We start from the raw sequence: 23,365 nt of genomic DNA on the forward strand, positions 1-23,365 counted from the left end.
TCGGAAATCCGACCATTGTCACTGATGAGACGATATCGAGATGGAAGAGAGAGGAGAAAGGATCGAGATGGGAGAGATGCTGGAGACGGAGACTTACAGTTGACCTCATCGGAGCCATCCTCGCAGTGCCGCCGGCGATCGCAACGCTCACTCTCCGAGTAGCATTTGCCACTGGAGCGGCACTGATGCTGCGGACACGGCAATGAGTTAATTGGTGGACATGACACCTCATCGGAGCCATCGGCGCACTCCGCTCGGCCATTGCATCGCACCGAGCGGTTGTAGCACGACTCATCACAGAAGAACTGATCCGGGGCACAGTCGCTGGGTTTGAGTCGATTGGTGGCTATATATGATATATATATAGGTCGGCATGCGATGTGTATATGTTGAATGTTTTGGATGCGTTGTGTTTTGTTGTGGTTTTGCAGCAAGAAATAGAGATAAGAAAGCGGGATGATTATGGATTATGTCGAGAGAGAGGCCTCTTGAAGGCAGCTTAAGCACTAGCAATAGCCTTTTCATACAAACCTGCTTCCAAAATTGGATTTGGGGACTTATAAGCTACTGTGCATTGTATCGTAAATGTGTTATATAAATGTATATGAAATTATAACAATTCGATCTGATTTTTTTCTAAGATCCCCCTCTCACAAAATAAGATCAAATTGTTTATATTTGTAGATCCTAAAAAGAAGATGAAATCTAACGCGATTACCATCGAAGCAGGTTAGACCCTCATCGGATCCGTCGGCGCAATCATCGATGCCATTGCAGCGCAATTCAACATCAATACATTCGAGACTCGAGCAACGCCATTGATTGAGGTGACAGGGCCTGGGTCTTGGTATGGGAACTGGTTGCGGAACAAGGACATTCATTGTGGTTGTTGTGTCGTAGTGTCGGGTCCCTGTGGCTGAGTGGGTTGTTGGTGTTGTATGTGTGTGTTTTTTTTGTTTTTGGCATGTGGCATGTGGCAAGGATGTTGGTTGTTTGGCGGTGATGTTGGTTGTATATGGGGTTTAACATAGAGATGAAACAAGACAAGACATAAATCGTTAATTAAACGAAAAAGGCAAAGGTTAGAGGCAGCAAAATAGATTAAAGATATAGAAAGAGCAATGCATAGGGAGAATTAGGTTTCAGTTGAATAGTGGATAGATGAAATCAGCTTCTAGGACTTTCTGTTTTCAAGTTTCTGGCATAAAAATAAGGATTCTTGAGAGGAAGTTCAGAAGGGAAATGTGTCATAGAATTGTGGAAGAACAGCAGTGCTTTCAGAGTCTCAAATAGTAAGTATAACGAACTCAGGAGTTTCATATAGTTTGAAAGGATAACAAATTCACAGTTATAGTTCTTGAAATAATTTGAAGGGATTTTAAATTTCTGATTGGACTTGTTACCACTGCAATATTTCTCGTCGTAACCATCAAGGCAATCGATTTTGCCATCGCACTTGATTCTCCGATGAACGCAAGTGCCATTGCAGGCCAGCTGATTCGGCAGACATAATTTCCTTTCTTGAAATTATAAAAATAAAATATTCACTCGGTGAAACAAAGGGTATATGCTACATTTCCCACTTAAATTCGTATTTCCTAACTAAAAATCAAAGAACCAAAGAAAGCGATCCAAAAGCGAAGCAAACCAACTACTAAGTACAGTCTAGGATAGTGCTGGGATGGGACTTAATGGATCAGGGTCTGTATCAGGATCTATATCAGGATCAGGATCGGTTTTAGGAGCTTCTTACCGCAGTGACGTTCGTCGCTGCCATCGGCGCAGTCGGCTTTACCGTTGCAACGCTGCGTGTCGGCAATGCATTCGCCAGTGTTGCAACTATCGTTATAGCGATGAATATCGGTTACGATGACGATAATGATGATGATCATGATGATGATGGAGATAATGTTGGTGTGGTTTTTGAGTGTCGATGTGGTATTGTCGTGTGTTGTTGTTGTTGGAGTAGGAGCCATGACATGGAACGGGAGAAACATGATTATGATACGATAGGGATGGGATAGGCGATAGATTGGAATAGGTTTGAGCTATAGATTATAAGATCGATCATACCAATAAAGTTCTGATAGGTTGCTGCAATAGTTTTTTGAATTACTTGAAATTTACATTTTAACAAATTAAACAGGTTATTTAATATTTTAATTGAATCATTTTAGCAATGGATCGAATTCTAGAGATGAAAAAATTAATAATGATTAAAAGCAAGGGTGTCCAGGCAAGACACTGATTTAAGAATTAAATATTTCTTTTCATTGAGTATAATTGATAGTTTAAATACGGCACGTAGAAGTAATATGATTTTGATGGGTATATGACTTTTGGGCAATGGGCTTACAGATAGGCATCGTCCCGGCAAAAGGTACAGTTGCGCTCGTCCCTGCCATCGTTGCAGTTGGCAATGCCGTTGCACAGCTGATCGCGGGGCAGACAGTAGTCATCGCACTCGAACTCGTTCTCTAGACAATGCTCTGCGAATGATGCGGTGAATGGGTATGGGATGGTGATCACTCGAGATGAGGTTTTGGGTTTTGACTGAGTGTGGATGTGGGTGGTGGTTATTGCTAGTAGTAGTAGTTGTGGTAAGTAGCACCTGGAGCCTCTTAGAGGGGGGTTTGGGGGTTAGGTTTGGAGGATGGGCATCTCTTTTACCTGTATAGGACTGACAATCGAGCTCATCCGTCTCATCGTCACAGTCCATGTTGCCATCGCATTTCTTGTCAAGCGGCAGGCATTGACCAAAGTCACATTCAAACTCAAGGATTTCACATTCATTCAGCGGATTGTTTTCCGGGTCGGTGTCTGTGAGGGTTTATGTGTGTGTGTGTGTGTGAAAAGTTGGAGGAAAAATAAAAAGAAAAATGTAATGTTTATAGCAGGGACAAGGACCCTGAGACAGATCGATAGGCTTATATAGAGGCGGCAGCTGAGCTCAAAAAATGTATTAGGAATGCCTCAAAGAAAATGCCAAAAGGAAAAGCTTTAATTTAAAGGAAATTCTAAGGGATTTTCAGCAAGTAATATTATCTATAAGAGATTTCAGTATCACAGAAAACCCCTCAAAGTTGCCATTAAATGGGAGCCTTCTCTTGACTTTTTCTTCGGTTCAAGTACAGTCTTGGGCACAGCTCCCGAGGCACAGATCTAGACACAGATGGGCAACTCGGATCAGATGGAGGAGGACTACCGTAGTTATCGTCGTAGGTAAACGGGCAGTTGTTCTCGTCGGCGCCATCGTCGCAGTCGGTGATGCCATTGCAGCGTTTGTATCCGGAAATGCAGCTTCCGTCGCCGCATTGGTACTGATGGCTCAGGCACTCGACCCCCAGGCGCGTTCTATTGAAGCGCCCATGGAGGTCTGCAGGATCAGGGATCGGAGCGGGAAAGTACAGAGTCGGAGAGTCGGGTTTCAGAGTATCAGAGTACGGGATAGTGTGTTTTTTTTACACGGGTTTTCGGGTTAACCCCGTTGGGGCGAAGAGAGAACAAAACAGAGAGTACAGTTAGCAACAAAAGTCTATACGAGCAGTTTGTAGCTCTTAGAAAGTGGTGTAAATGGAGGAATTGTGGGGTTTTGTGGCACTAGCAGTTAGCATTTTGTCCAATTAGCGAAGGCAGCTCAATCTTAACCTACGGTTAAAGCTTAATCGGTGAATTTAACCAAAAATTTTATATCATATATGGTTATTTTTCAGGGATTGTCCAATTAGCGGAGGCCAACTTAACCTACGGTTAAAGTTTAGTTGATAAATTTAACCTGAGATCATGCAGTTTAACCAATCAAAACTAAACCTAAGGTTTTAATTTAATTGTTGAATTTAACCAAAAAGAACTCGTTAGAAAGTGAAAGAGAGTGTGAGAGAGAGAGTGTGCGAGTGAAAGATAGCTTAAAATAGCGAGTGATCTTAATGGTAGTAATGGTAGAAGAATATAAAGCGAGTATGCTAGAGATGGTACTTACGGCAGGCGCTCTCATCGCTTCGGTCACGACACTGCGATTTGCCATCGCAAACCTGGACTTTCGGAATGCAGCCTCCGCCGCGTTGGCATTTGTACTGAAGAAAGCATGAGAATGTGTGTTTGTTTTTGTACAGGTGAGAGCGTAGGTATGTGTGTGTATGGTGTCTAGAGGTATGTAGGGGTATTTAGGTGTGTGTAGCAGTGTGTTTATGTATCTAACGAAGAGCTTAAACTTCTGGAAGGTAATATATATTGATATAGCTCAAAATTAGCCAAAAATTTATAATAATTCGATTATCTATCGACTTTAGATTATAGAAACAATCGCACGATTTATAGAACTATGATCAGTAATTAACTATGATCAGTAACTAGCTATGATCACTAATTAACCCTGACAAGGAAGTATCTATGAACAGTAAGTAATAATAAACAGTTTGTATCTATAATCAGTAATTAACTTTGAACACTAATAAACAATGACTTGCAACTTTTGTAACACCACACTTTCTGAGACGCGGCCGGCAGCAATCACTTCGTTCCGGGGATGTTAGAACTAGTTGGGAATCATATGCACAGATGTGCGAGAATTTTTTTGGCATGAATCTAAGAGCAAGCTATTTGAATAAAACTATGTAGTTATTCTTCTATATACTTTTACAAGTTTATAAATCAGAGCATGCCGAATCGGATGACTATATATATACATATATATAGCTGATATAGGAACAATCCGACGATTTATAGAACTATGATCAGTAATTAACTATGAAACTATGCACTAAATCTTCTATATACTTGTAATAGCGAGGGTATACAAACTTCGGCGTGCCAAAGTTAGCCTTCTTACTTGTTTAATAATAAAGTTCGAATTTTTTTCAATTTTTTTTAAAGAAATGGAAAATTCTTTTAGAAACCTACAATACTTGATTCAATCAAGTATCAAATATTTAATGGAATTGTATTAATTATACATTATAGTAATCATAACTAAATAGATTTCTAAAGAAAGTTAAGGAAGCTTTTGTTGAATTTTCCGAGGAAGAAAATATGTTTAATCTATGATTACGTCCAATGAACAAAAATATACAAATTTATCAATTAATCAATAAAGTTTCTAGAGTGTAAAGATATACAAAATGCAGTAAATTAACCCTATTCTTTAAATTGAAACCAACATGATTGCAAATAAATTAGGAATAAGTTTTGTTTTAAATAAAAGAACTTGATTATTAATATAAAAATAATGACTATTAAATATTGTCAAAAAGCTCCAAAGTTCTCTACTTAATTGGGATGAGCAATATGTGTGTGTGTTGTGTTTGTGTTGGGGATTGGAGTGGGGGGGGGGGGTGGTGTCCTGTTCCAGGACTCACCTTGTCACCGCTGCAGTTGCAGAGCGAATAATCCTCGTCCTCCGCGTCGACGCAGTCGGGGATGCCATCGCAGACACTCTCAATCGAAATGCAATCGCGATTGTGACACGCGAATTCAATGTTTTCGAGGCAGTTGCCCCCAATCCCCGCCGCCGATGAGGGGGACATTGATGGGTTGCCTACGGTATGTATTTTTTTGTTGTATGTTTTGGTTTTTTGGTGGAATGATGATGGGTGACACAGCGGTACGAATGGATAATCGCAATGATAGTAAAAACAAGCCATAAGGAGAACGGAAATAGAGAGAGAGAGCAGAGTGGGATATATATGTACAAGTGAGGCAAATCAATTAAAAAAGTATTTAAATTAAAGGCTTAACTAGCTAGCCGAGGTGTGTGTGTGTGTTTGTGTTTGTGTTTGTGTTTTGTGTGTGGTTATGACTAAAGTAGGTTTCTATGTTCCAAAAACATAGCATGCACTTTTACTTCCGCTTCCTCATCCACTTCTTGACCCATCAACTAGTCAAAACTTAGAGTTAAAGGTAATGCTAACAATTAACCAGTACCTGTGCCATCAATTCCATGCCCATGTTGTGTTTTTACTCTTTGCAACAAAATTAACAATGGTTTAGGGGAAATCCACAAAAAAATAATACAAATGGAAACAAAAAATGAATACAGGAAAGGGCCAATTACATTCTTTGTGCCCATTTCCGGTTACAAAGCTCTTTTTAGGGCATGATAGTTTCATTTTGTAAGGAAATTTAAACGTTATTGATCAAAAAAATAAATTTTGATATTACAAATTTAATTAATTCGATAAATTTGAATACACTAACTCACTTTACATGCTTTTAACTTTAATAAACGATTTAAAACATGTAAAGCAAATGATTAAATTCAATAAAATTAATGAAAGCCCTTGAAAATCTACAATTTATCGATGAACTGTCGATATTTCAAGCAAGTTTATCGATTGTATAGAGATATTCGTTATTACATTTTTGGATAAAATCGAAAATAAGAATCCCCTTCACCAGCCACTTTTTTGTTGCAAAGTAAACACCTTAAGGGTTTTCTATAATGGCTTGGTTACGCTTTACCCCTATGCCGGATATATGTATGTATATGCTACACTATTCTCCGGATTATTGGAGACACCTACTCGCTACGCCGACTGTTGTTATTGGGTTAGTGGTCGTTGGTGGCCATGCCGGTGGGGTCTCTCGCCGAGGCGGTGCATCGGTGGTCGTTGTGGTTCTTGGGGCTGATGTGGTCCTGGTGGTGCTGGTTCTATGCTCCAACTGGCCAGGTGCATGCCATGGTGACCAGGTGGTGACCGTGACCGGTGGACGCCGTGTGGAGACCGCTGGACGACGGTATTGATCGCATCCCCGCTCATCGCTCATGTCGTTGCAGTGATAGGAGCCATCGCAGCGCAGGTGAAGCGGTATGCACACATTGGTGGTGGTGCAGCGGAATTGATTTTCCGCACAGGGATTGTGGGAATTGGCCTTCTCGTAGACATTGCTTGGCTGATAGACCACCTGGTATTCGTACATGTCCTCCGCGTCCAGGCCATCGCTCTTGTGCCGGCTGGGATGAGGACGTGGCGGGCGATAGCCGCCCAAGGGAATGCCCACAGCATCCGTTGGACCTTCATCACCGTCGTCTAATCCCGAGCGATCGACCGATAGGTTTTGTTATCGATGTGGACACGAGACATAACACGACAGGACGTGATACAGGACAACCGCATGCAGACCATGGGCGTTGGGTTAAGGGGGATTTTGTGATTAAATTCATGCAGTTTTTAGTTCAAGTTAAAATTGGATCGTAATCGGTATCATTGGTATCCGTTGGTCGTCGATGCAGGGTTTGTTGTTGTTGTTGTTTCCGAAACAGGTTGACGTGCAGTTAATCGATTAATTTTGAGCATTCGATAACCACAACCAGGGGGGTTCAGGTTCGGGTTCGGATTCGGGGTTTTGTTTTATATATATTTTTGAGGGGAAGGGAAAAGAAAAATAAAATGTATCGAGTTAAAATCAAAATCAAACAATCATCGATTGACACACACACACTGGGACAGTAGGATATCGCCAGAACGGCGATATATATATATATATAAAAGCGATATCAGCGAAGAAAGCACAAATAAGACAATGGCAGAGAACAAGAGAGAGGGAGAGAGAATACCAACACCAAACTTATTGATTTTAGTTACCCACGAAGATCGGCGAAAGCATAATAAAGAAGGACAGAGAGTCTGAAGGGGACTCGCATCAAACAGGACACACTTAGGAAATTGATCGATTTGTTATCGACGCACACACAAACACGAAACTCTTACCGCAGCTACTCTCATCGGAGTAATCGTTGCAATCGTAGATATTATCGCACAGCTGACGCATCGGTATGCACTCACCGGTCCCACAACGGAACTCATCGAACCGACACTCATCCTCAACGTAGCCACCTGACGACGACGATATCGATAGTAAATCGATAGCACGCGATTGTTAGTTATTGGGCGAGGTGATTTTATGTGATATAGATATTTGTGATTTGGGTGACTTTGACTGTGATTAAGTGATTCATGAAATGGTGCGCACTTACCTCCTCTAACTTGACCCCCCCAAGAGCAACTCTTCGCAGGATTTACTCACCCTCGCAGTAGCGTTCATCGGATATGTCCTCGGGACAATCGATGTTGCCATTGCAGAGCAGTTCCTTGGCTATACAGGTGCCGTCATCACATTGCCATTTGTCGTACAGACAGGCTGCATTCCCAATGAAAAGCAAAATAAACGGACAGATAGATAGACAGAGGAGAGTTTTGACTAGTTATCGATTGTACTCGTTTTTGAACACCTACGACAGCCCTCCTCATCTGATCGATCATGCGGACAATCTGCCCGCCCATCACATCGATGGACTATCGATATACAGCTTAAATCCCGGCAGGTAAACTTGCCCTTGGGGCAGGTATAACGCAGCTTGGGCACAACTGTACCCAGCAGTAAGCAGCATGTTTAAAGATTTGAATTTAAAGAAATATAGAGAAAGTAAAGACATTAATACTCAGTGTTGTCAACCTTTGGGAATGTTTTAGGATAAAAAAGATTGTAAAAGAATATATAGAAAACTCAATAAATATATAAATTGATTCACTGGCAACACTGGTTTTTAGAAGAAACTTGTTCGGTCATGTTCTGATTAATATTCATAGTTGAGGTTATAAGAACCTATATTTATAGTTTCTCCTGCCATATCCCTAAGCGGATGACTGAATAACAAATGACGGATGTCATGAATGGCTAATGAAAATGTTACCAAGATGGCGGTTACTCACTTCCGTCGCAGTGCTCCTCGTCGTCGCCATCAGCACAATCGGCATGACCGTCGCACTGTTGACTTAGGCTCAGGCAGCGAGTGCCTTCGCGACACTGATACTCCATGTCGCTGCAGGCGGCGGCTAATGGTTAGTTAACCGGGGGTTAGTGTGGTCATGTGGTGGTTAGCATGGCGGTTAGAGAGATATTTATACATATAGAGAGAGAGAAAAAGGAGAGACATTGGGTTAGTCGCTGGAGCGGGGGGATAGCCGAAGGCGTTTAGTGGTTTCCTAGGACTTATCCTAGTCTTAGATACTACTACGAAAGCGGCTTAACTATAGTTTTTAGCATTTGTATTATCTACTATAACTGGTTCTGTTTTTGGTATCATAAATCTCGGCCTTAACGTAGCTCTATCTTCTAGCACTTACGGCACTCGTGATTCTCATCCTCGCCATCCTCGCAGTCCTCCTGATAGTCGCAACGTTTCCTGGAATCGATGCACTGGCCATTGTTGCAACGGAACTCGTTTGGTTGGCATTCTGCAAAGGATAAAAAAAGAGAACAGGATTCAGGATTAAACTTTATGCTAGAATAAAATTTAAATTGAAATTCTATATGAAATCTATTAATAGCAAAGGCTAAAAGTGTGAAATTCCAGACCCTGACAGGAGCAGGAGCAGCAGCCGAGACAGGCCCAGGATGATTGGCTTTTCTGACTGCAATTAGATGACAACCGGATGCAGTTTAACAAGGACTTCCGCCCTAACCACCCGTCAACTTGAAAGCAAAAGTTTGTTAGGTGTGTGTGTATGTTTTTTTCTGTTGTGTTGTGACAGACAGCAAGGCAGACTCCACACCCAGTGACAGGTCCATTCGTTAGCCACAGTTTCCTGTGCATGCCACTCGGCCCTTTTGAACCCTTTTTTGCCGCCGCTTAATATTTCATACAGCAAAAGCAAAAGCAGAAGCAGCAGCAGCCAAAGAGCCAAGCAGCAACAACTTGAGCAATTTTACAAATATTTTTCGGATAATTCTTTCGCACAACACAAAGTGACACAACGCGGATTTGATTACAAGCAGCAAGGCGAAGCCAGCAGGATATATATAGGGATATAGATAACAAAGGATGCTGGAGTGGGTGGGTGGAAGGCAGCGCAGATGCTAATTAAAAGTAAAGAAAAGTTAAGTGAACATTAGAGAGCAGGGGAAGGGGGGAGTGTTGTAATCAGAGCAGCTTAAAGTAAAAGCCAATTCGGGAGCAAACAATTAGCGGAGATTTCACGGGGATACTTTTTGCACTGTCAAAACAAAACACTCAACTTTTGAATTAAAAGGTTTTGTTAATGTCTAACCAAACAATAAATACTATTAGGCAATAAATAACAAGATGTAGTTATTTATTATTTATTGTATAAACGATTAAAGATATACCAAAAATAATTCATTAAGCTATATAATAATAAACTAGAAAAGAAGTATATATCCGAAAAGCGAAATTTGAATACCTTTGCAGTTTCGATCGATCATAACTAAGCCAAAAATGCTTTAATTTTAATTTGACAATCAGTTTTTTGCAAGTTTTTATTAGGGTAACAAATCTGCATACTCGATTTTAAATTAAAAAACTTTTAAAAATTGTCGATTTTTTTCCTTCAAGTTTTATGATTAAACCCCTTAAAAAAATTTGAAAAAATTTTGTAAAATTTTTTTTCCTCCAAACATAGCAAAATCGATTCGTCTTTTCATGCTGATCAAGAATATATATGGTTTATAGGGTCGGAAATGACTCCTTAACTACTTTCCGTGCTTCTGACTGAAATTATAATACCCTGAAATGGTATATCTTCGGGAAACCGATATGTTTATACCCTTACAGTGAAAATCAGTCATAACTCGGTCAAAAATGTATTAATTTTCAATCGGAAAGCTTTTCTGAGTTGGTTTTTTTAAGGTTAACAAATCTGCATACAACATTTTTATTTAAACAACTTTTCAAAATTTTCGATTTTTTTTTTTAATTTCATGAAGAAACCCCTTAAAAAAATTTGATAAAATTTTGTAAAATTTTTTTTCCTCCAAACATAGCTAAATCGATTCAGCTTTTAATGCTGATCAAGAATATATATGATTTGTGAGGTCGGAAATGATTCCTTCATTGAGTTTCAAGCTTCTGACTGAAAACATAATACCCTGAAAAGGTATGAAAAGCAAGAGATTTTAAAAATAAGTCAAAAGACCTAACCTGTTTAAAAACTTTTCAAAAACGTATACAACAAAAATGTAGGTAAATTTGTAACTTAAGTTTGGAATTAAATTAATAAAATGTATATGAAATTCAATAATAAATAAAAGTGCATAGCTTTTAAAGGAAATATTTGAGAATTTAAATAACAAGAATTAGGGTAGACTTGTTACATTTTGTATAGTTCTTTTAAAATATTAAAATACTCTATAAAATGCTCTATAAAATTATGAGCTAGATACAGAAATGAACACAAAAACTTTTTCCATTTAAGAAATATAATATAAAGTAACATCGAATTTGATATAAAACCAAGACCATCATGAATTTCAAAGCCTTAATTATTTCTTTGGATCTATATAGTTAGTGTTTTGTTGTGTGTGTAAAAAAACAATTAAAATTGAGGAAAGCTTGCTGTTTCTCCTATTTATTATTTGTTTTTTGAGGCCATTGGCCGTGGCAAGTCAACAATTTGTCATCGGCAGTCGGCAGGTGAAATGTGGCAGTTAATGTTGCCCGTAACCGAAACTGCCGCGAAACTGCAACTTTTTCGCCCAAAAGTTTTTCCCCTTTTCCCCCTCTTGACTTTTTTTTTTTTGGCAATTTTCAACACGAAGGCGAGGAATTTGCTGGCAACAATTTGACAATTTCATTGCGGACAGACAGAAGGAGCTCAGAAGGAGTCCAGCCAGAGACAAGGGAAAATTTTGGGGCAGGGAAAAAGGCGCCTCAAGTCAATTTGGCAAAGAAGGCAAATATGATGATTTTACTCTTGGTTTTGTTTGTTTTTATTTCCACCTGCCGCTTATTGACATTAAACATTCAAAATAGTGAGGGGTTAAGGCAGGAAGCACAAGAATAAAAAAAGAACAAGACAGCACACATAAAGGATTTTGGGGGCTGCCAAAGGATGTTTGTTGGACTCCAATTACGTGGCCAGAGCAGACGTGTGTGATCCTAATCCGTTTGACAGGATGGGACTCCTCCTCATCCTTATCCTCACCCTGCTCCTTCCCGCACAAACAACGGATTATAATCATCCGCAAGTGGGAAAACAAGTTTTTCCCCCGCCCCCCACATTTGATTTTCTTGATAAAGGTGATGAGTGTGAAAAGCCTTGTCCATCGGAGGATGGTTTTTGTATATTTTGGGAATTTTGCAAGGCTTTAGTGGTTATTTTTTAAGTTTTACAGAATTTTCAATGAAGGAAATATTTAAATTTCTATGACTTTACTTTTCCTGGATACTTTTGCTTTAGAAAAACTGAGTTTAGGTATTTTCTTAACTGATAGTAAGACTCCTGAATAGCTTGTATCTTCTACATGTTCTATATGTTCTATATGTTCTATATGTTCTATATGTTCTATATGTTCTATATGTTCTATATGTTCTATATGTTCTATATGTTCTATATGTTCTACATGTTCTATATGTTCTATATGTTCTATATGTTCTATATGTTCTATATGTTCTATATGTTCTATATGTTCTATATGTTCTATATGTTCTATATGTTCTATATGTTCTATATGTTCAATATGTTCTATATGTTCTATATGTTCTATATGTTCTATATGTTCTATATGTTCTATATGTTCTATATGTTCTATATGTTCAATATGTTCTATATGTTCTATATGTTCTATATGTTCTATATGTTCTATATGTTCTATATGTTCTATATGTTCTATATGTTCTATATGTTCTATATGTTCTATATGTTCTATATGTTCTATATCTTTTATATCTTGTATATCTTCTTTATCATCTATATCTTCTTTATCATCTATATCTTCTTTACCATCTCCATATATCTTCTTTATTTTCTATATTTTCTTTATCATCTATATCTTTATCTTCTATATCTTTTACTGCTTCTTTTTCGAACTGTTGCACTTTGTTTTCCTCCAACTTCAACGAGTGTCAAATGAATATTCTCCGTTTTTTTCTTGCTGCCTGAAATGGGATCAGTTTTTGGCCCCTTGCACTTGAACTTAAAGCAATGCCGCCAACACACACACACAGAAAAAAGAGGAGAGAAAGAAAAACCTGGCGGAAAATGGAAATCTAGGAAGGCTGGGAAATGTTGCTGGGAAGACGAGTCATCGTCATCGACGTCGTCGTCGTCGTCCGAAAGGTGGGCTAAATTCGAGTCGATAATTGATATGGAAAACGCAAAAGCGCCAACAACAGTCCAAAAAGCCGCAAACAAACAGGTTAAAAGGTGTGCTTCTGGCGGGAAAGGGGGAGAAAAGCAGCTTCTCTTCGCTACATCTTTTTTTTTGCACTTTTCCCGGCACATCAAAATTGCTATGAAGGGAAAATCAGTTTAAGAGCAATTTGCCATCAGCGCAGATGGTGAATAAAAAGTATTTTTGATTTGATTATTGCTCGTTAGCGCTTAGCGTCGTCTTCCCCAAAACGAATCATTAACTCGCTTTATGCTCAGCAAAGTGCTGCTGCTTTTCCACGAAATATATATATATATCTATATATTTAAAATATACAATACATTGTGGGGGAAAATGCTTGAGCTTTAAGTCAGGCCAAGGAGTATCGTCTGCCATGCAAAATGGTTATTACCCTTGAACCTCTTAATTACGTGGAAAACGGAAAAACTATCAGCGATAAACATTCAGTTGGGTTTTATGTCTATGACTAATCGATTTCCGAGTTTGTTTTTGTTGTTTTTCCAGAGCTAGCGGAAAAAGGGTTTCAGCCGGAAAAGCAATGGCAGCAAAGATGCAGATCTGGCATATGTGGCGTATGCGTGATGTCTCATATGCGTAATTGCCAGGAAAATGAATGTGGGAGTGCCGGAAAATGAGGGAAATGACCCAGACATATGCCTAATTGAGGTATTAACTCATTACTTGTGATTAGTTTGACTCCAAAGATAGCTCATCAAAATAAATAAACAAGTAAATAAATAAATAATAGAGAAGTTGAAGATTGTATACCTTTGCAGGATCTTTGGTTCGAATATGATATCTAATATATGAAAACCAAAGATATGTATTTGGGGTCGAAGGGTAATCACTTGCACTATCACTCTAGATGTTGACACTGGAGACGCCACGGACCGACTGAGGTGCGCAAGGCGGCAGAGCCCGCTATTTATACTTTTCGAGCAAAGAGAATAGAGAATATGAGAGCGGGAGAGTAATAGAGAATCTAGAGTTAGCCACAGAGAGCTAGAGAGTAAGGGGTATCTCTAGAGATGCACAGAGAGGGAGATGGACATAACGAATGTTGGGGAAACAGAGAGCGAGAGAGAGCTAGTGAGAGGAAGGGAGGTAGGGCGAATGAGAGAGAAAGAGACAGACAAACAGATAGAGGAATGGATATTTTTCTCCAGAGATAGAGTAAATAAGACACTGTTTTGTATTTTTTTCGACATTTAACGATCGTTCCTATGGCAGATATATGATATAGTCGTCCGATTTTAATCACATTAAAATAATAATTGAAATAAAATACGACATACTTTGTATCAAATTAGATAAAAATATGTAAAAACTAGAAAATTTATAATTGGTTCTTTAAAAATGTTCCCATCGTTTAATTGATGATGCTGATCAAGAATATATATGATTTATAGGTCCGGAAAAATAAAAGGAAAGTGTATCGTAGTCTTTATAAAGACTCTAAGTTATAGTATTTCTTCTAAATTTCCTTCTCTGAGTTGTACATAAAATATATATTTAAATTTTGCTAATCTTCCTGCTCTCTTAACTTATTTAAAGACCCCCAACTATAATGCTGTTTAAATCTTAACTAAATCGGTTTTGTAGTGACTGATGGCGCCTTGCAAATTCTGTTGTTAGGCTTAACCCATGGCAGGCCCTCGGCCTGAAATGCATGTCAAGTGGCTGGGAGAGACAGAAGCTGCTTGATTGATGGCTTGATTCATATTCATATTCATATTCATATTCGTACTCGAGCTGAGTAGACTCCGACTCACATGGCTTGGCTTTTTCGGCTATGTAAACACTGCCAACGGTTGGACGTCAAAATGGCAGCTTAACACGAAGCTCATGAATATGCACACATCGATGGGGGATGGCATCCCTTAACCCCTTGCTGCAGCGCGTTATTTAATGAGTCATTAGCTGGAGGGGGCAGAGGAGGGTTAAGGGGGTCGCGGTTAGGAGGCCAGAAGCCTAAAGCCTGAGGTCGGAGGTCGGAGGTCGCAAAGGTTGCCCGCAAGTGTTTAGTTACGGTTGCAGTTCGCCAGAAAGCGAAGAAGAAAGAGCCAGGGAATCCGTGTCAAAAACCAGTGACAGTTGTCAGTGGATGCACTGAGAGAAAAATACTAATAATAATAATACTATAAAAACATATTATCATTTAGAGGAAAGGTAGCTTACTTTGGGAAGCCATAGTTTTTTACTCTTGCAGTTTGCAATTGAATTATAGGATCGTATCCTTAATCGATTATCACTAAGCTTAAAGTATTTGCATTCTTTGCATCGATATTTATCGATAATTTTATATGACAGTTTTTTGGACAAATCAAAAGTTAAAAATCTCATAGCTAAGCCAAAAATGCTTTAATTTTAATTCGGAAAGTTGTCCAATGTTAGTTTTTATTACGTCAAGAAATCTGCATACTAAATATATAGTTAAAACAATCTTAAAAATTTTCGATTTTTTTTGGCAAGTTTTATGATGAAACCTCTTAAAAAAATTTGAAAAAAATTTTGTAAAATTGTATTTCCTCTAAACATAGCTAAATCGATTCGTCTTTTTATGCTGATCAAGAATATATATGATTTATGGGGTTGGAAATGACTCCTTCCCTGCGTTGCATGCTTCTGACTGAAATAATAATACCCTGCAATGGTTTATCTTTGGAAAACCGATATATTGATACCCTTGCAGTGAAAATCAATCATAACTCGGTCAAAAATTGATGTATTCCCAATCGGAAAGCTTTTCTGGGTTGGTTTTTTTAAGGTCAACAAATCTGCATACTAAATATTTATTTAAAACAATTTTCAAAATTTTCGATTTTTTTTTTGCAAAATTTATGATGTAACCCCTTTAAAAAAATTGAAAAAATTTTGTAAAATTTTTTTTCCTAAAAACATAGCTAGATCGACTCGGCTGTTGATGCTGATCAAGAATATATATGATTTATAGGGTCGGAAATGATTCCTTCATTGAGTTTCAAGCTTCTGACTGAAAATATAATACCCTGAAAAGGTACAATCCAAAAGAAAATAATGAAGGAATGTATTTTTAAACTTTTTGATAAAATTTAAAAGTTTAATTTATAAAATATGAAATTTAGATAGAAGAAAACCAAAAAATTGATCTAGACTTTTCGCTTTAATTTAAAAAAATATAAATTTAGATAGAAGAATTTAGATAGAAGAATACCAAAGAATTGATCAACAATTTTCAGTTTAGTTTAAAAAATATGAACTTTAGATAGAAGAATACCAAAGAATTGATATGCAATAATTAGTGCCATTTTCACAGTTTTCCGTGTGACAATGGGGTTCCCAGAAAGGGGGGAATTGTGCCTGCAACAGCTACTGTTGCTGCAGCTGTTGCTGCTGCTGCTGCTGCTGCAGGAAAGGGGCGACAATTATGTGGCGTCTGCAGTTTTAAGTGCGCCTTTGCATGTGACTCTGTTTGCTCAAGCTCAAGCAGCTCGCTCAGCTAGTTCCATTTTCCACCCACTCTCTCAGCACCCCCATTTTCCACCTCATTCGTCGCTTCTTCAATCTATCCCGCATTTCACTTATTCATTTTCATTTCGGGCACCGTAAACACACTATGAAAATGTCGCATAAATAAAACGCAAAACAAAAACAAGCGACGACAACTTGTTGGCCAACAAAAAAGTGGTAGAAGGAGGAGTAAAGGAGCAACAAACAACAGCAAAAAAACCTGCTAAATCGATGAAATTGTTTGACGTTGGCATGTGTGCCTGCCACGCCCCCCTCAAAGCCCAACCCCCCCACAAAATAAAATATAAAAAATAGCAAAAAAAAAAAAAGAATAGTAACCCGCGACCTGTCTGCGGGCCAAAAGTTTTGCCACTGATTTGTCGCATTCCCTGCGCAATGTGACAAACGTTAATTTTTGTGGCTTGTTTTGCATAAACTTTTGCTGTAAGACATGCTTTCTGTTGCAGGTCGAGGGGGTTAAGGCATTGAGGGGTTAAGGCATTGGGGGGTTAAGCCTTGAGGGTTGCCGGTTGCGTTGTCATTGCGTGCGTCGTCTTAGTTACTCTGGCAATTTATGGCAAATTAAATAAATTTATCATTTGCGGCCACAGGGACAGGAGGGACTTAAAAAATGGATATATATATTATATATGTATATATAGATATATATATATATATATAAAATTAACCAACAGTAGCTTTATCTTTCTTAATTTTGTTGTCACAGCCAAAAAGTATGCAAAAAATGCTATGGAAATAGATCATTAGATTTAAGTTCTTGAAAGAGGAACAATAGAATATATAAAAATTATATAAAAAATATATAATTTATATGCATATTTATATATACTTAAATATATATTAATATATATTTATTCGCACATATATTTAATCAATTAATTGCTCATAAAATACCCAGATTTACACCATAATCTAACTTGACAACTGGCAACAATAAGTAGCAATAGTTCAATGAGACATTTCCTGCAATTGAAGGATTATGTCAGGTTTGATGCCAGATGACATCACACTAGGAACTTCCTAAAGGCAAGCCTAGGTCCTAGCTCTTGGCTCCTTGCCCCTTGTGGCAGGTCGCCGCTCTCTCTCTCTCAGCTCACAGGTTGCAGGTTGCAAGTTAGTTCCCGGACAAAGTAAAAGTGTCAGCGCGTGCCAGGCACGGAAACCGAAGACCGACAACCGAAAAAAAGCAGAAAAAAAACCGGAGAAGGAGCAGCAAATGGAGACGGAGAAGGATGAGCAAAGGAAGGAAATCCAACCGGAAATGGCAGTGGGAGACAAAAATTCAGAAAACGAAGAGCCGGTTTCTACACAGTTACAAAATGTATAAACATTTTAACAATTCTATCTAAGACGATAACAATTTCTTTTTAATAAGCCCTGCAGTTATCTAAAGTATCATGAAATCGAATGCGAAATCGATATATAAATCGATATTTTTGTATGCAAACTTTTTGGGTAAATCAGTTTTTCAAAATAATATAACTCAGTCAAAAAGGCTTTAATTTCAATTCGGAAAGCTTTCATATGTTAGTTTTTAATACGTTAATAATTCTGCATACTTAATTTTAAATAGAAAGAAATGTAAATTTTTGTCAAAATTTTTGACAATTTTAACGATGTAACCTCTTAAAAAATTTAAAAAAAATATCGAAAAAAAAATTCCCACCAAACACGGCCAGATCGATTCGGCTTTTTGCGCTGATCAAGAATATATATGATTTATAGGGTCGGAAATGATTTCTTCACTGAGTTTAAAGCTTCTGAGTGAAATTATGATACAAAATAATACATTATCATATAAAGATATATTTTAATTTTTAATTTCTTTGTGTCCTACATTTATTCTCTCAGTGCACTGATTTCTTTGCCAACTGTTTGCGTTTTGACTTCGTTCCGTTTGCAAGTTTCTTAAATACTTTTTTGTGTGCGGCAAAACGCCCGCAAAGGGGGCGGTGAGGTGGTAATTCAAGACCCCCTTTTTAGCCACAATTTGCAAACGGCAAAAGCAGCAGCAACAATTAACCGCAACCAGAGCCACAAAAGCGAAACAGAAAAGCAACCAAAAGACACAGAATGGCCAGCAATTAATGACATTCGCTGGGGAAATTGGCAAAAAAATATATAGAGGTTTTCCAATAGGTTTTATACATTTAAATATTATAATAAATATGTGAGTCCCTTTAAAGACATTAAGCAAAGGAAAAGTTATACAACATATAAAATAATATATTAAAATATAAATAAAACCCATAGTTTGATGATCAATGCCCACTGATCACCACTGATATTTAGAAATATATAAATATATTGGTTCATCTAGACTTTAAATAAATTATATGCACTTTCTCAAATAAAAAGGTACCTAATATTTAAATTAAAATATAAAAAAAGAGAACCCATAGCCCAATGATCACTGATCACTAATCTCAAGTTTTATTAATAAATATATAAATACTACAGTTTATATTTTGCTTTATTGAGATCTTAAATCCATTATATGAGCTCCTTTAGACACATTTGCCAAAAAAAAGTGTATAAAATATTAAATAAACGATTAAAATATAAGGAAAACCCAAAGCTTTATGATCAATGATCACTGATCATAAGTAATATTGATAAATATTTAAATTCTACTGTAAAATCAGTGTTTTCTTATGTAATTTTTCATATTTTGGTTCATCTAGGCCTTAAATCAATTTAATTCTTTGAAATGTATTATATATGATATCACTTTAAAGCTCTCGATAGACATATCTACATAAGAAAGGGTATTAAAAATATTTAAAAAATACCTAGAGCATTAAAAACCCCTACTAAATATAAATATTTGTTTAAATTTATTACTATTTCCACTCATAGAACTAATTTTCTTTCCTTTACCTAAAATGTCACAACGGAATCCCATTTAAATGGATTAATTGCCACGCTTAAACTTTAAATGCTCGCACACACACCACACACACATGTTGCTCATAATACCAACCGCAAATGCAACCGTCTAAAAATACACACACACACGCGGAGAGGAGAGGAGAGGAGTGTGTCACATGTCCGTTTGTTTGCACACCACGGCGTATGCGTGATTTGGGCAACCTCTCTGGCGCTGTCTTTTGGTTTATGAGTTGACTTTTCCCAGGCAATGCAAATGCAAATGCAAATATATGTAAAAACATCCGTATGCATATATATACACCTATATAATTCATACAATTTATTTTATTTAATTTTCAAGTCTTAAGAGAGAGCTCAACCCAGACGACCTGCAACACAGTAGCCGCCGCGCTATCTTATGATATATCGCCAAGCAATTAAATGTTATCGGCCAGCGAGACGTCAAAATGGATGTATGTATGGATATATATACTGGATCGGGGATATATGTTGTATCTGTATCTGAAGGGGTCAGAGTCCAGTGCCATAAGTAGGGATGGACAATGGACAAACCAAAAATTGTCATTAATCATTCGCGGGGCAGAATGAGAGCACAGAAATGGGGGGCGGGAGGGAGACATGGCCATAATAACCATTTTGTGGCCAAATATTTGTTGGCGCGGAGCGTGGTAACAATTTCTATGATTGAGCCAGGACACGCTCAACAGAGTCCTGTTCTGTCCCCCCTTAATTTTCTCTAGTACCCTATGCCACCGGAAATCCATGAAGTTCATTGCCATGGGAGAGAAATATGCAAATGTCCGAGGCCGGAAAATGTTTCATGATTTAAGCCCTGATCGATGGCCCAAAAGACTGAAAACATGAATGTTCAGTTAGAGTTGAACATTTATAAACATCAATGCCTTAAATCAACAAAATAGAAAGTGAAAGAAGAACACAGGTTTGACATAGATTTCACTATTTGAATTTATTATTTAATACTCAGCAAGACTTTGCTTTAATAATTATTTATTTAATACTATTTAAAGGCTCTTTTACTCAGATAATTAACTAGAGAAATAATGCAAATGTATTTGATTTTTTAAGTGGGTCAAAGTCACTTCGCTGACTTTGTAGGCATTATTTAGCTTTAGAGGTATTGTTTTATTGCACTTTTATATTATTTTTATCAATTAATAGTGCACAAAGCTCTACTTTTTAAATAGGATCATGATTCACGCGCATCACGTAATCGTTTGAATGAATATTAATGAATGAGTTGAGTTGAGTTGAGTTGAGGCAAGCTCGTGGCTTATTCAAATTCAAAACTTGATTGGAATGCACTTTCAATTCCCTACCGACATTGATTCCATTAAAGAACTGACCGAATTGGTCTACATATATATAGACTATATATATATCTACATATATCAGATACGATCTAATTCCGTTTCTGTTCTGGAATATTAATGGTGCTATGCAATTCATTCAGATTTGTTTTTGCTGCGGCGGCACTTTTTCATGCCTTTGAATCTATCCCTCTCTTTCATTCCCTGTCTCTATCTCTTTCTCTGATTCTTATTTCATCATCATCATCATCATCATCATCATTATCTTGGTGTAGAACATCGTCATCCTCGTGGCATCAGCTGTCGGGCGATGATGTCAAGCTGGCTGTAATAGCAATTACAAATCGTTCAAATGCATTTTTCTAGCTTTGCATGCCAGAATTCTGTGCACTGGGAAAAAAATCTAGGTATATATTTGCATATGGAAATAACATACAAAATTTATATATATATACAAATATATATAAAAATTTAAGTACTTTTATCAAGTAGATGAAAAATAATATTTATTCCAAGCAAAGCTCTTAAACTTCTACATTTTTAAATATATAAAAAATATTTTGAAGAAGTTTCTAGGTAAATTATAATATAAAATATGTAAAGAACTAAAAAAAATATATATATCAAGACAAATATATATTAATTACATTAAAACAAACAATTTAAGCTTTTTATAACCTTTCAGTGTTTTATAATTTCAGTCAGAAGCTTGAAACTCAATGAAGGAGTCATTTCCGACCCTATAAATCATATATATTCTTGATCAGCATCAAAAGCCGAAGCGATCTAAACATCTTCGGCAGAAAACAAATGTTAAAAATTTTTTTAACATTTTTAAGGGCTTATATCGTTAAAAAATGTGTAAAAAAAATTGGAAAAAATTTGAATTTTTTATAATCATAAATTGAGTATGTAGATTTATTAACCTTATAAAAACTAACATAGGAAAGTTTTCCGAACTGAAATCAATGCATTTTTGACTTAGTTATGATGATTTCACTGATGTAAGGGTATAGAAACTGCGGTTTCCCGAAAATAGCTTTCTTTCTTTGTTTTTTACTCATATTTAGTGACTATGTTTGTTTTCTTAATTATTATAATGGAATTATACCAACAAAATGTATTGCCTGGCCACTGGGATTATAAATACAAATTCAAACCACTACAATTTAATTAAATTAAATTAATTTTTAAGCAATTTAAATATTTAAATATTTAATAAATACTTAAGTTACATTCTAGGAACTTTCCTGTAAATATTAGCCTTTAATTTTACCCAGAAAACATACAACTTTTTGATTTTAAACAGTCTCACTTTAAAGAAGAAAAAACCTAACCTAATGCCTAACTAGATTCTAATTATTTCTCTCAGTGCACTGACTGTCATGATCCCCCCCCCCTGCTTTTCCGATCCTCCTTCTTTTCCCCCTCAACTTCCAGCTGCTTTTTCGCTTTTTTCGCTGACGTTTCGCCGACATCGTTTATCGTTTCGGATGCTCGATTAAAATTCTTTACGTCATTTAGATAACGAAGTGCTCTGGAGCTGAAGCCGACTCGGTTTCAGTCCACGTTCTCCTTCGTTTTTTATTTTATTTTTTTAAGATTTCTTTTTGCATTGCATTGCTGATAAAATATGATAGAACGCAAACACAGGCGTCTTATGCCCAGTAACCCAGTAAACTCGGCCTGGCCCCCGTCCGTTTGTAAATTCTGCATCTTTGAGTGAAGTGGGTGCAGTCATTGGAATGATTCTATAGACACGAGGGATACCCATTATTTTTCAGCAATTTGTGCATCAAGCAGGTGTGATTGCAAATTGATCGCTGAATCGATGGGTGTGTACTCGTGAATAATGAATAAATTAAGCGAGAAGGCCAAGGATTGCGGCACAAAAAGGTATTTTAATGACACGAAATGGTTAAATTATGCCACTTATTCTATATCTCTGAGGCATTTTTATATAGTTTCTGAACCTTATAGTTAGCTGGAAGGGTATGGAGTGTTAGGGGAAATTATTTCAGTATATTTTGGGCTTCTATTTTTTATATATATCTATTCATATAAATATTATATCACTATGTATTTATATTTATAGATAATAAACCGATTTGGTGACTGGAATTTAATAGGAATATATATGCTTTAAGCATTATAAATGCAATTTATATAGAATACACATTTTTAAGTTTTTATTAATTATAATTAACTATCTTAATATTATTATCTTATCTGCCCTAAGTTTCTACTCTATTTAAAATATTTTTATATATATTTTAAAGTATTTGTTTATATTTTAAAATAGTTCTTTATATATTTTATTGTATTTCCTAATATTTCGAAGTATTTGTTTATATTTTAAAATATTTCTTTATGTTTAAAAATATTTCTTTATATTTTAAAGCATTTCTTTATATTTTTAATTATTTCTTTATATTTTAAAGTATTACTTTATATTATATTTCTTTAAATACTTATACTTTTTTTAAATTGTTCTTTAGTTTTCTGTA

General features: G+C 36.7%; 1 protein-coding gene across 1 annotated transcript in view; it reads right to left on the minus strand.

Moving 5' to 3' along the window:
* The window catches only part of trol (terribly reduced optic lobes), a 63,534-nt gene that overhangs the window by 26,581 nt on the left and 13,588 nt on the right, over positions 1–23,365 (minus strand). The window contains exons 3-17 of the mRNA XM_086835712.1: positions 9,123–9,233; positions 8,709–8,831; positions 8,232–8,363; positions 8,023–8,136; positions 7,707–7,832; positions 6,519–7,025; positions 5,355–5,533; positions 3,980–4,073; positions 3,206–3,376; positions 2,671–2,820; positions 2,357–2,489; positions 1,754–1,839; positions 1,404–1,520; positions 719–916; positions 98–346 (exon numbers count right to left, since the gene is read on the minus strand). Coding sequence (XP_086691838.1) covers positions 98–346; positions 719–916; positions 1,404–1,520; positions 1,754–1,839; positions 2,357–2,489; positions 2,671–2,820; positions 3,206–3,376; positions 3,980–4,073; positions 5,355–5,533; positions 6,519–7,025; positions 7,707–7,832; positions 8,023–8,136; positions 8,232–8,363; positions 8,709–8,831; positions 9,123–9,233 — 2,490 coding nt within the window. The remainder of the gene's footprint in view (positions 1–97; positions 347–718; positions 917–1,403; positions 1,521–1,753; positions 1,840–2,356; positions 2,490–2,670; positions 2,821–3,205; positions 3,377–3,979; positions 4,074–5,354; positions 5,534–6,518; positions 7,026–7,706; positions 7,833–8,022; positions 8,137–8,231; positions 8,364–8,708; positions 8,832–9,122; positions 9,234–23,365) is intronic.

The sequence above is a fragment of the Drosophila serrata genome, unplaced genomic scaffold, assembly GCF_035046125.1.
Source record: "Drosophila serrata isolate PLE 108 unplaced genomic scaffold, ASM3504612v1 contig_276, whole genome shotgun sequence".
Lineage (NCBI taxonomy): Eukaryota > Metazoa > Arthropoda > Insecta > Diptera > Drosophilidae > Drosophila > Drosophila serrata.